The following is a 13,176-nucleotide window of genomic DNA, read 5'->3' as shown; positions in this document are numbered from 1 at the left end:
GATGGGGGGAATATGATGGAAAAGTCCTTCACAGGAAGGACTGGCCTCGGGGGAGTCCGGGGGGATGCGGGGGCGGGCAGGCTTTGGAAGGTTGCGGAGGGCGGGACGGGGTGAAGGGAAGGTATGGGGCTGGGACAGCTCTGGGCTAGGGCGGGGGCTGGGGCCGGGGGCTCAGTGGCGGGGGGCGTTACGTAAGGGACATTGCGCCCCGCCCCGCCCCCTCCGCGCCGACCATACCTCCCACTCGGCCACTACATACCCCACCGACCCGCGGTATCCCCAGAAAATCGCCCGGGAGAAGGCGGGTATCATGAAGTACGGCAGACCGGTGCTGGTGTCCCCCCAGGAGCCGGAAGCCATGGAGGCGCTGCGGGTGCGTCCTCGCGTGTACATGCGTATGTCTGTATGTATATGTCGGGAGGGAGGTTATGGCATATCTGTATGTATGGAGGGGGGCATGGCATGCATGCGTGTGTTGTGTGTGTGTGTGTGGGGGGGGGGGTATTAAACCGAGATGATGGAAATGCCGACGGTAGTGATGTGTAAGGTGGTGTTTATGGGTGCTGGGGCGGGCAGTCAGTCGAAGGGCGATGTGCGGGTATGTCACACAATGACAGGCTGGGGCGATGTGCGGGTGGTGTGGAGGGCTCGTAGGGCTCCCTATGTTGTGTGTGCGTGTACGTGATAAGAGGCTCTCTCCCTCCCTCCCTCCCTCCCTCTCTCCCTCCCTCCCTCCCTCCCAATACACACACACACACACACGCAGGAGGTGGCGTCACGTGTTGGAGCACAGCTGCTACAGCCAACCCCCCTGGAGAGCTACAGCCTCCTCCCGGGGACCGGGAGCACCGGTCTTGACGCAGCTTCGTCGTCGCCTCCGTCACCGTCACCACAATCCACGTTTGCTGTACGGCACAAATCCGCCAGTGAGCCCCATGCCGCCGCCGCCGCCACCGTCTCCGCGCCCGCCAGCTCAGCCCCCCGGCAAGCGGGACAGCACCCGGGGAAAGCCTCAGAGGGCGCGGGTGAGTTACAGGGGAAAAACACATGTGACCATGTCGTACTGGGACTGGGTGGAAAGCACATGCGTGTGAACGCCGCCCTGGCCGTCGCGCTGGTGGCGGAGTGGGAGGCGCAGTACGGTGCTGCCGCTGCCGCGGCCGCCGGAGAAGAAGTACAGGCCGTCACCTCGGCAACCGCGTCTAGGAGGCGGGTGGCGCTAGTGCCGGGTGGTCCGGATGCGGCGGCGGCAGCGTTGCGAGCCGCCGCCGTACAGTCGTTGACGTTGCCGTACGAGTATGCGGCGGGGCTGCGTAACGTACGGTGGCCGGGGAGGAGCCAGGTGGGCCCGGGGGATGGTGCGGGGTTTGTGTGCGCGTGTGTGTATGCGTGTGTATGGGGAGAAAATGGAAAACCCGGAGGAGAAAAGGGGGGAGGGGGAGGGGGAGGGGGAGGGCGGGAGCCACCCTGAGACAGGAGGGGTGCTCATTGCGCCCGATATGAAGGATGCATACATGCGTGTTGGGGGCCCACGGCGGTGCGTGTGTTGTGTATTTGCATAAACTGAGCCGCGTGTGCAGTCAGTCAGCCAGTCAGTCAGTCAGTCTGTATTCTTTGCCTGCACTGCCCGGTGTATATAGTGATGTGCTGATGACGTGCAATGCACACGCGGCTCGGCTCTGTGCGTAATTTACCCGAATGGTACGTTGTCATACGACATGGTACGGCAATGTACGGTGACTTACGTACGGTAATACGGAATATGTGTCTATCCCCGGTGGGGCTCAGGTGGTGGAGGACGAGGTGGCGGCTTCCCGGGGGGGCGGCCGGCTCACGGTCTACCTGGACGGGGCTCACACCCCGGAAAGCATGGGGGTGTGTGCGGCGTGGTTCGGGGGCGAACTGGCGAAGGCGGGGAGCTCTGCTAACCCGCCGTACACGACTCGTCACGCTGCGGTGCTGTTGTTCAACTGCATGCGGGAGCGAGATCCTGCCGTACTGCTGCCCGCTTTGTCGGCTGCACTGGCGGGGGCGGAGACCGTCCGGGCGTTTGACGCAGCCCTCTTCACGCCCATGCTCTCCGGCGGCGGTGTGCTACTGCCGGCGGGGGACACCGGAGGCAAGACAAAGTCGCACCCGCTGCAGCCGTCATCGCCGTCGCCGTCCGTACAGTCGTCCGTACAGTCGTCTGTTCCTGCTACGGCGACGGGGACAGCGGTGGCGTCGCCTGCTACAGCCCCTGTCAATGACCTCACCTTGCAAACCCGCATGCGGGACATCTGGGAGTCTATTGATGCGGCTGTACGGCAGCCGCCGCCTCCGGAGGCGGCAGTAGCAGAACCCCATGGGCTGCAGCAGGGAGTTGGGACGCTGGGTTTGTATAGCCGTGGCAACGGCAAGTGCCTAAATGGTCTGCCGTACGCTTCAGTGGCAGAATCTCTGCCGGCCGCGCTGGAGGCGTTGCGGGGTGCGGCTGCGGCCGACCCACGGGTCCATGTTCATGTGCTGGTGACTGGCTCCTTGTACCTGGTCGGGGATGTGCTGCGGCTGCTGAACAGGGCCCCCATGTAGGCGGTCATATGTGTGTGTGTGCGTGTGTGTGTGTGTGTGTGTGTGTGTGCACGTAAAAGAACGTTACAGTGGACGACCAAGGAGATAGATGTCCCCAGGCGGGGGCTCCAGGGGCCGTGTCGTACGAGGAAAGGAAGGGACGCGGAATCCAAGTCAGCGGTGGGTCGCGGGTGATCATCATCGTGACAGGTTGTAATGTAGTAGTACACATGATGGCAGGAAACGTGCCCTAAACGACCCCCTCCCCACAGGAAAGGCGGTCACCTAAGTCACGCCGATAGAGTGACACCGCGAAGCAGCGCGGGAGCTACTGCTGCTGCTGCTGCTGCTTGGGAACTGCAGCTATGACAACTTGACAAACCCACCTCCCCACCTAGCCACCAGCCTAGGGCTATCGATCCAATTCAGGATTCCAGTGGCTGGCTGGCTAGCTGGCGCCAGCAATTACTACATACATACATACGGACGGACGAATGGACAAACAGCATCACAATCATTCGTCTTGACCATCAGCTAAGCAAGTCACAAGAAACGAATAAGAAAACGAGCAAATGTCCCGCAATCGCCAATTTAAACCAGGGTGTATATAAGCGGCTGCTACCCAGGGTGGGCAGTACGGCATACTGCGATGTACGGCAGATTCTGTAAGCTATTATTTGTTTCATGTGTTGGGGTCTTGCCAACTGGTAGATGTACCACTATGAATTGACGGTTTGCTGTAGCTGCCGTACAATATCGGCATCGGCGACGTTCCACTCGTAGTCCTTTGGCGGATATGGCGAGGCCATGGTCATGCCGGGTCGCATGTACGACATGCCGCTGACGTGGCGTCTGACGTTAGCATCAGCTCCCCGCGGGTCCAACGGTGGTGGGGTGGGTGGGGTGGGGGGTTCAGGAGGGGGACGGTCAGTGCAGGCGGTGGCGGCAGCGCACGTCAGGCCCCGGGAGCTAGGGGGAGTGGGGCTGCAGGGAAGGGCAATTAGATTCTGGCGTGTGTGTTTAAGTGTGGCATATGTAGTGGGTGTGTTGGGTGGGGTAGCTGTGGGGTGGCTGTGGGGTAGGGGGCCAGGGTAAGCTGGCTGTCAAGCTGTTCCAAATAGCACGCACCACCAAACCGAGGAGGTAACTTCCAATCCGGAGTGCGGCTCTACACACCCAACCCGGTGCGGCCCCCTCTCTCCCCCGCCCGCCTCAGCTACAGCTGCGCACCTCTTGGCGCTGCTGTGCAGCTCCCGCACACCGGTCAGCCGCACCAGCTCCACCGCGTTACCCGGGCTCACACCGCCACCCGCCATCACGCAGATGCGACCATCCGCCGCCCGGACCAGATCAGCCAGGGTGGCAGCTCCCTGCAGCAGGAGCAACAGCGGAGGTAGCAGCAGCAGCAGTAGCATTACCAGCAGCAGCAACGGCAGGATCTCTATGCCCCGCGCTTACATCGTACCAATCAGGACGGCCCCAATGCACAACCTATACCGTACAATTCACATAATAATCTCAGAAAGTACGGAGCATACACGCATACATACATACGTACACCTCCCCCAGGGCGCATGTCGGTACCCCCCCACCCATTCCCACCACCTGCAGCCCGACTGGCCCCTGAGCTTGACAGGGCGATATGTGGCAGGGCAGGAACACACCGTGTTCGGGTACACGAACACCTCTCTAGGGAAGAATGGAACTTATCCCTACGCCGTCGGCCATGTCTCCATCGCCTACCCTACTGCGATGCGGAAATGGCACCGCCTCCGGAATACGGACGGAGTTGCAGTGGGTCAATGGATCATCCACCCGCCGTATCCACCCGCACCTGCAGAGCGGTTGGCTGGCCACCGCTGGTCAGCACCCGGGGGAGACCCACAGCCATCAGGTCGTACAGGGCCTGCTTTCCCTCCCCAATACCCACCGGGCCCCAGCACAATCACAATCACACACACCCCACGGTTGCACAAGGGGGAGTGTGATTGCTGTCTGTGCAACGCGCCGGCGGTTGCGAGAGTGGGGCGGCTTGTAATTTGTGAATGGAAAATTTTTGGTAAAAAAATATTGTTTCGGTACTGGGATTATGAATCGATGTTCGAAAGTAAAACCCGAGCCAGGCAGGGCCATGTCCGGGGAACAGGGGGTTGGGCCCCCTGGCCGAGAGGGGCTTGGGGTTGAGGTCGCCTGCAAGCTGGATGATAGGATTGTTAAGTCGGTGTCTAGCTGTCTGTCTACCTGTCTGTCTAGCTGTCTGTCTATGGGCGCAAACAGCCGCAGGTGGAGGGAGCAGTGTCGTCACGTGGCACAAAAACCAACGGAAAATACATACATAAATGTACACATACGTGCAGCAAAACGGCTTTCAACACCCTCCCGGAGAGAGTCCAGGCTCCCACCCCAACCCCCAGCCGCTCAAATTCGTGCTACTGTTGGGGGCTGATTTTGTTGTTGATGTTACTGCACTGCACTGCACTGACACCTTGGTCCTGTCTTCCTCGGGCAGGTAGTGCCGTCCACCTGCCGAGCTCCTCACCGTGTTAAACAGGAAAAGCGCCGGCCACGCCCACGCCCACGCAAACAACGATACATATTATCGCATCGTTATTTTTGCCCTTCGCAGCTCTTGTTTCTCGCACAGATGTATCGCTATGTGCCCATATCTTAGTTTGCTCACGATAGTTCTTCGGCCATTGCTGAAAGTTTCATTCGGGCCAACGCTTTTGAGGTGGTGTTGTCGGTGATAGGGGTTTTGTAACATTGCGCCCGCGCAGGGCCGGGAGCAAGTGTGCAGCTTCCTTCGTCCCTTGCCAACATCTGCGTCCCTTGTTTACGGGAAACGTACGACACCTGCAGGGGGTCTGCCGTCATGTCGAAGGCCCGATGGAAGGTGGCGTCCAGGCCCTGAGCGGAGTTCGGCATTAAACAGGGGACAGGGGCCCATGAACAGCAGCATTTTCCATAGCTCACATGCGGCCCCGATGTTATCGTGCCTGGAAGATACGTGGGTAGGTAGGTGGGGCGAATGTTGTTTCTGCATGCGTGTGGGCTTATCAGCCGAGCCCAGAACGCGTCTTGTAGGCATAGCGATCTGGTACGACAACAACAGTGCTTATTTGAAATATTGAACTTAGAGAGCAGCAGGTTGCCAGGGCGCGTCGAACGGCAGGCCTTCTTTTAGGATACCTCACGCACCAGCTCTTGCGCTTGGCGCCAAAGACGACCTGTCGCCCTCTTGTCAATTGTGCCATCGCAACCAAGGCAGCCAAACACAACCCCGTCAGCCCCCAGCACTTTCGCCTGCCGAATATCCTCAATCATTACCTACGAACATGGTCAATCATCTAAAAAAATCCTCTTGCTAGAGGGTGTAACGAACGTTGGTGTCTATCCGGAACAAGCGACATCTTACAAGTTGCTCCTCCTCACTGTACAAAAAATCTCCGCCACGAGGACGGATGATTACCATAAGCGTTCCCTTAAAAGCGCTCCGGCAGGCCGTAACCAGGCCAGCTGAGGGAGTAATGCCGCCTTCGACCAAGGCTGAGCACAATTCCACGCGTGGTGCACCACCCGATTCTGCTGCCACAGCACCATGGATGCTGTCTATGCATATCTCCACCAGCACCATCATAAAACAATAAACAGAAAGGTGCAAACAGGGCTAACAATCCAAACCTGCTGCAACGCAACAAATAAATTGAGGCTCATAGTGAATTAAGCTGCTAGATCAAGGCGAAAATATATAGATCCATGTCAATTTAAATCCTGAGAACTGAGACGAAGTGCAACAGATGGTTAGCCATTGGACGCCCGATCGCTCAACTTCCCGCGCTGTACTTGCACATCACCCATCGTGCAGTTGACCTGTTCACCACACACATCAGCACGCATTTGCCGCGTTTTTCTTCGTGACACCACTGCCCTGGGACCTCGGGGGTGGAAGTAATTCTTCAACCTGGGTGGGCCTCAACACGTATGGTTGCCCGCCCCCAGACCCGATTTTCTGCTGGCTGTGGTGCAGAAGGTTCAAGGAGAGCGGATGTTTGTTACCCTGGTGGTGCCTTACTGGACCGCTCAACCGTGGTGGCAGCAGCTAATGGAGCTAGCAGTGGAGCTGGTCTTCCTGCCTTCAAGCACAGAGTCGTTACTGGCCGGGGAGGGGGGCTAGAGGGTCTTCCTTCCCCCCCCCGAGCTGGGAGGTAGTGGTGGTCAGAGTGCAGTGGTAGGCTGGGCACTCTTGCCTGGCCCGCGCGAGGTTGGTGGTGTGACGCCCCGTTACGCGCTTGATCTCAGCCAGGTGGCTGCACCTCCTGTCATTACTAACATTTTTGTTTCGGGGCTGGACCATTCAGTGTGGCTCGCTCAGATTGCTCAGGTAGTTATGTCGCGCGTTGGCGCCAGGCCGTGGCGGTCTTATGAGTCCCACTTCGCGTCTTTTGTGCGGTTTTGTGTTGTCGAAGGATTGTAGCTCCTGCCGGCCTCACACTATGCGAGTCTCTTGTGGAGTCCGTTTCTGGTGGCTAAAAGTACCTTTTAGCACCTCCAGCTATGGCTGCGTCCCCAAGCCATGGGGACCTCTGTCGTTGGGGAGGGCCCTTTGTACCGAGGCTCTCTCCCCTTGGGGAGCCTGAGAATCTCCCCAAACGATTTTCCCTGGGGAGCATTTCGCCGTGGCTGAAGCGCCCACACCGGACGCGCCCGACCAGTTAGGGAAGGTCCAGGAGTTACTCGCGCCGCCTAGCGCCATCGATTTCCCGCAATCCCGGCGACCTTCCCGACGGCCCAGCACCATACCAGTTTGTACGGCATGTGCTGGTGAACGCCCTGTCGGGCGTTTCATAACATGCGTCCCACAGAGTTCAACTGCCTACCAGACGCTAACACTGAGTGGGACCTCCACCTCCACCTCCAGCGAGACGGCCAGCATGTTCTCTGGTGGCACCAGTCGCTCCTGCAGCTGTTCGACCTTGTGTCATTCAGGAGCAGGCACCTGAGTGCGGACGCGTTCTGCTCTGCACTCCTTGACACCTGGGAGCAAAATGGCATCCATTGTCCAATTTCCGTTTCGGCAAGCCCTCCTCCTGTACACGGACTGCCAGGGTGTCGTGGATGACTACCCGGAGGGCACACTTAGCACCTGGCCCCGTGGAGCTCTGAATGGGTGCCCTTGTTGTGGGTACACTCTCAGGTGCAGCAGTGCAGTGAGTGGCGCTGCCGCAGCCGCCCCAGCCCCTGTTACAGGTGCCGCATCGCCGGGGGTCGTGGAAGAAGCAGCAGCAGTGGAGGGGCCGGAGCCTGGACTGGAGCGCAGAGGTGGCGGCAGGCAGCCCTGCCGCCACTGAGGGCAATCCCGTTCCCCCAGTCCCGTCAGCCGGCGCAGCAGCCCTGGGAACCATGGCGGCAGCGGTGTCCACGGGCGCTGCAGTGCTAGGGGCGGCAGTGCTCGCGTCGACTGACTGGCTGCTTCGGGACGCCTGCAGCCCGAAGCCGCAGGGCCCGGCCCCACGAGCACTTGCACTCGGTACATTTCGATGCCTGCTTTAAGCTAAACCTGCTGTCCCATAAGGGCTACGTTTCTGGCTACACACAGCTAGGACGGCCCCGTTACTTCTTGCCCAACGCATCGATACAGCAGGTGCTTTTGGATGGTCATGCGTCACAGCAGATTGGTGTGACGCACTGCTCGAACTTCGATGCTGACAAGGTGGGTGTGGGTCGGGAGCCAAGGTGTGTTTCTAGTGAGCAGCCTTTGCCTTTTCCCCCAATCACCATGTGCTTACTACGCCACGCAATTCGCTGCATCCACCTTTTTGCCGTGCTGTGCCGTGCTGCCGCTGTCCAACGCAGTGGGTCAGAGAGAGTATCGAGTTCTTGGGGTTGTCGTGTCACCCCACCAAGTGCCAGTGGGAGCCGTCGCAGTCAGTGTACCACTTAGGCATTACGATCAATACGGCAGCTGGTGTGTTTGAGGTGCCTAAGCAGAAGCTCGCCAAATTGCGGCGGCTGGCGATCGGGTTGCGGATCACGGCAAAGAAAAATCGGCGTCTTGTCCAGAAGCGTGAGCTGGCTAAGTTCTGTGGTTTTGCGCAGAGTGTCAAATTGGCCCTTACTCCAGCGCCTTTATTTCTCCGCAATTTTTACGACGACATTAAGCAACCGGTTGGCTGGTCTGGTCGAGTTCGCTTGTCCCGTGGGTCGTTACGTGACTTAGATTGGTGGGCGGACATCCCTGCCCACCACTGCTCGGCGGCTATTCACCAAGGCCCTACTGCAGTTGAGCTTTCGGTGGATGCATCGCGCCATTCGTGGGGCGCGGTCCTGCATGGTCGTGTGGCGCGCGGTTATTGGTCGGCACCAGAGCTCTACGAGCACATCAATTGGAAGGAGTTGCGCGCGGTCCGTCATGCTGTAGAGTCCTTTCTCCCGTTCGTTCAGCAGCGTGTTGTGTTAATTAGGGAGGACAACATGTGCACGCAAGCAGTGCTAGGGCGTCTTTCCTCGCGCTCGGCAGCTCTGCATGCCGAACTAAAACTATTATGGGAATTCATGCAGAAGCATAGTATTGTTCTACAAGTCGAGCGTGTGGCTAGTGCAGACAACGAGGCAGATGAAGCCTCGCGTTGGGTAGACCGTGATGATTACCGCTTGCATCCCCGGTTTTTCCGCCTTTTGGAGCACCGCTTCGGTCCGCACCATGTCGACTTGTTTGCCACGCACATTAACACACACCTCCCGGTTTTCTTTTCTCGCCACCATTGCCCGGGTTCGTCGGGGGTCAATGCTCTTTTGCAATCTTGGGCTGGGCTTAATGCATATGGCTGCCCACCCTTGGACCCTAACTTCTTGCTCGCTGTGGTGCAGAAAGTGCGTGAGGAGGGAGGGTGCCTCACCCTGGTCGTGCCGTACTGGACGGCCCAACCTTGGTGGCAACAGTTGATGGAGTTCGCGGTTGACCTTGTGTTCCTGCCGTCCAATACGGAGCTGTTTGCGCCGGGCGAGGGTGGGTCGAGCACCTATCCACCACCCCCTTCCTGGCAGGTCGTGGCAGTGCGGGTGCAGTCGTCATGTGGGTGCTTTGCTTAGCACTCGGTCGTTCCGTGAGGCGCTGCAAGTTCGACCGTGTGTGCCCCTCTAGGAGCGCTTTCCTAGCATTTCCCCCTTCCCCGTGGGCCACGTTATTTGTTATAGGGGCAGTGGGACCATCTTTGAGGTAACGCTGTAGTTGCTTTGCGCAGGGGAGCAGTTATGCAGTTATGTGGAGCGAATAGGAAGGGATTTGTTGTGTAAGGTGTGCGCTCCTTAGGCACCGCGCAGGTAGTTGGTTTTCGTCGCTTTGTGTTAACCTGCGTTTGGTTTCTCGTGATTTCGGAGCGGTTTCGCTTGCTTGGTATCCGGTGGTACCGCTGGTTCCAATCCCGCTGGTTCTGGGACTAAGTTTGAGTAGTGCCATTGGCGCGGAATAGGTCCCGGTTTCTCGCTGTATCTGCAATCCGTGGCGACATCCCCGGTCTTTGATAACTTGTTGGTATCACAGCTGTCGCTCGCCGGCCTAGGGTCCACATGTCTTGCCGGTTGCCAGGTTACCTTGTCCCAGGGTTAGTGCTACAATCAAGGATGGTATGCTGCGTCTGGACGGCTGGCACCTGGATTTCTCTATGACTTACGGGGCTTGCAATTGCAGAACCTCATCACGGCTGTCGGTGTCGTGTTATGCCGGCATGGTATGCTCCTGCGGCTCATGAACCTCTTCAGTGGGGAGCAGCACGCATACTCCACTGCTGCAGCGCTGTCTGTCCTTGCAGCTGGCACCGCTGTACAGTACTGGTGGTCCGATATCGCATGCAGGTAAGCTCTTCTGAGGCACGATGTGCGGTTGTTGTTGTGTGGACATCTCACATGTTGTACTTTTAAAGATGGGGCAAGTCATACGCCAAGTGGCTGGAATGCCAGACACCAGACCTGCAGGGGCTGGGCAGAGGCATGCGCCCACTCATTCCTCCCTGGCACCGATGTGCTCACAGGTGCGTGTTTAGCACCGTATGGGCCTTTTGCGTCTCCTAATACGTGTTTGCCTTTGCCCTGCAGTAACGCATGCCAGAAAGCGTTTGGGCACCTTGGGCAGGGTGCACGGTGCATGGTGTGGGACATTGGGCGGGCGAGCCAGCAGAGATATTCAACAGTGTGGCTGGTCCGCATGGCCGTACCATACAATACATGAACCCTGTCACTAGGGAAGCGCACATGGAGCGCGTGGCGCGGCTGTACTGCAGGCATGTCGTAAGGGATTTACCGGCAAGGTTGTGGCGAATGCGGACTCAGGCTGAAGCTGCCCTGGACAGTGCCAGACACCGCATCTGTGTCCCTGGGGCTGCGTTGGAGCAGAAGGGCGGTGATGCAGCTGTGGTAAGCAAGCGGTATTTTAGCAGTGAAATCGTAATGCCAAACGTATCCTTACATGTGCAGGTACAGCAGTCCCTCCAGCAGCAGCCTCGGCAGCTGAAAGCAGCTGACATGGTGCCTGCCAGCCCAGCGGCTGAGTATGCTCGCTCTTCAGAAGCTGCAGCGGGAGGGCACCCTCGATGCCAGCTCTGATGCGGTGCGGCTTGGGTTGCTCTTCCCTGGTGCTGACTCTGTGCCAGCCCTTATCCGTACAATAAAAACCTGGGCTGCCGATCTTGAGAAGGCCCGCTAGCCGGCATGCATGCCCTGGACCACGTGGTATGGCGACTCAGCGGGCGGCGGCATCAGCAGCAGCTTGCCACTAAGGGAAAAAACGCGCTAGGCAACGGTTTGTGCAGCTTTAGGAGCAGCTTACTAGCTGGAGTGCTGTACCTGGAGCAGTGACACCGGACCTTGGGCAGGCATTGGCTGTGAAGGGAGCGCTAGGCCAGGCTCTGAAGCACAGCGGTATCCCTGGGCTGCACAGTCATATCATGGGGTGCCGCAATTGGAGGCAAGCTTGCGCCGGGTGCTGCAGGAGGAAGCACGGTGCAAGGAGTTGGCATTGATTCAGGATGAAGTTGAGTGTGCTGTAGCATTTTATGTCCGCCGGGTCACTCTACTGGAGGGGGCAACTCAGAATATGGCTGCAACGAGCAGTCATGGAAGGTTGCTGCTCTTGCACCTTGCATGGCAGCAGCACATGCTCGAGGGGTTCGCCTTGCTGCAAACGACCCAGGATGTGCCTCGTTGATGTAAGCAGCTATTATCCGTGTATGGGATGCACGGCTTGGGGAATGGAATATCACGGATATTGGTTGGTGAGGCAATGACGGCTAAGGTAAAGGTGGCAATGCACGTGTTGTTGTTCGGTGGACATACGCTGCATGGTTGGATGCTGCCACCACTTGTATTGCTGACAGCTGCTTGAACAGCCTTCTGTATGGCCAGGGGTCTTATCCACGGCACATTGCAATGTTCCTGGGCAAGGTGCATCTGGTGCATGCTGCATGGTGTGCCACTTGCGTATTGTCAGCACTCCTCTTAACAGCTAGGAAAAGGGTAACCGACCCGTGGGTCAGGGGGCCGCGTGCAACGATGTCAGTGCCTTAGTCCCAGACAGACTCCATCTGTGGAAGCGCCGTCCCCCAGCTAGCAGATGGGCATGCCAGGGGTTGCACAACCATCCCCTGGGTCGTGATGCAGATGCACCCACGGGCTTGTCACAGTCCTACACAGCCCTATGGCACTGATCGGGTCGGTAAACCATGGGTTACCCACCTTCAACCCCCGGTAGCCCATGCGTAACCCCCTTGTAAGTTCATACCCAGCAGGGAGGGGTAACACGGCCCCAGGGTAACCCCCTCCGTTGCCCTGGACTATCGACATGGGCCTACTGGTCTTATTCGTTGTCCTCTTAAGATATCTTTGTAAATGTACATGTTAGCAACCTACAGTATCTTGGTATCTCGGGAAGCATTGTTCACCATTTCAAGGTCTCTAATGCTGGCAGGACACATGCAAAGCCATTGTGCTGAAGGCTGGGCATTGAGCAATAAATCTGGCAGGTGCAGGCTGCAGGTGTTACAACAGCAATGGGTCAGGGTTCAACGAGGCAGCCATTGTGTCACAGTGCTTGCTTCCTACCAGGTGTAATAGCATTCAGGGTCACGAGAACTCTGATACAGGCCTACCCATCTTTCCTCTCGAGCAGGGAAGCTGGCATCCATGGAGAGGACTTCCCAGGACGTACAGCAGCCATACCGATGCCGACATACTGGTAAGCCGCACCCTGAACTGATGCCGTGAGCTGTGATGGGCGTCATTTCGTTTACAATGTCAAACTTGACTAGTGTCAGAGTTGAGTGTCAACGGTCGACCTTGGCCATGGCATACCGAACATAGCGACATGGATTATTGCCAAGCAGCCCGCGTCCTGAAATTGTTATACAGGCCTTTTCGATCAGCAATAAAGGTCACAAATACAAATTTTGGCTTGGAACGGATAACCTCAACTTTTCGAGCCTCCCCTTTTGGCCACACTCGAGCCTGGCCCAAATGCCATGCGAAACCCGGTACCTCAGAAGTCGACCACCTCCAATCACCCTGAAAATTTGACACGACGACCTTCATGACATTAGAATCCTTATGCAATGACTTTTCGCCACGGGCTCAACGTTC

The 13,176-nt window shown here is 58.0% G+C and overlaps 2 protein-coding genes across 2 annotated transcripts in view; both read left to right on the top strand.

Annotated features, from left to right (window-relative positions):
• Positions 1-2,571, top strand: part of VOLCADRAFT_93841 (uncharacterized protein) — a gene marked incomplete at both ends in the record, with an annotated part of 6,039 nt that extends 3,468 nt beyond the window's left edge. The window contains 5 exons of the mRNA XM_002953131.1: positions 284-373; positions 767-926; positions 973-1,025; positions 1,127-1,342; positions 1,789-2,571. Coding sequence (XP_002953177.1) covers positions 284-373; positions 767-926; positions 973-1,025; positions 1,127-1,342; positions 1,789-2,571 — 1,302 coding nt within the window. The remainder of the gene's footprint in view (positions 1-283; positions 374-766; positions 927-972; positions 1,026-1,126; positions 1,343-1,788) is intronic.
• A 786-nt stretch (positions 2,572-3,357) lies between these two features.
• On the top strand, positions 3,358-11,148 carry VOLCADRAFT_105800 (uncharacterized protein; the record flags this gene model as incomplete). The annotated part of the gene is made up of 10 exons (XM_002953130.1): positions 3,358-3,439; positions 3,767-3,813; positions 4,162-4,344; positions 7,745-7,757; positions 8,037-8,260; positions 8,404-8,614; positions 10,359-10,401; positions 10,470-10,577; positions 10,827-10,959; positions 11,020-11,148. 10 exons carry the CDS (start codon positions 3,358-3,360, stop codon positions 11,146-11,148), a joined length of 1,173 nt encoding a protein of 390 aa, XP_002953176.1.
• Positions 11,149-13,176: the final 2,028 nt, after the last annotated feature.

Source organism: Volvox carteri, assembly GCF_000143455.1.
Source record: "Volvox carteri f. nagariensis unplaced genomic scaffold VOLCAscaffold_34, whole genome shotgun sequence".
NCBI lineage: Eukaryota > Viridiplantae > Chlorophyta > Chlorophyceae > Chlamydomonadales > Volvocaceae > Volvox > Volvox carteri.
This window is presented reverse-complemented; position numbering and strand designations above follow the sequence as displayed.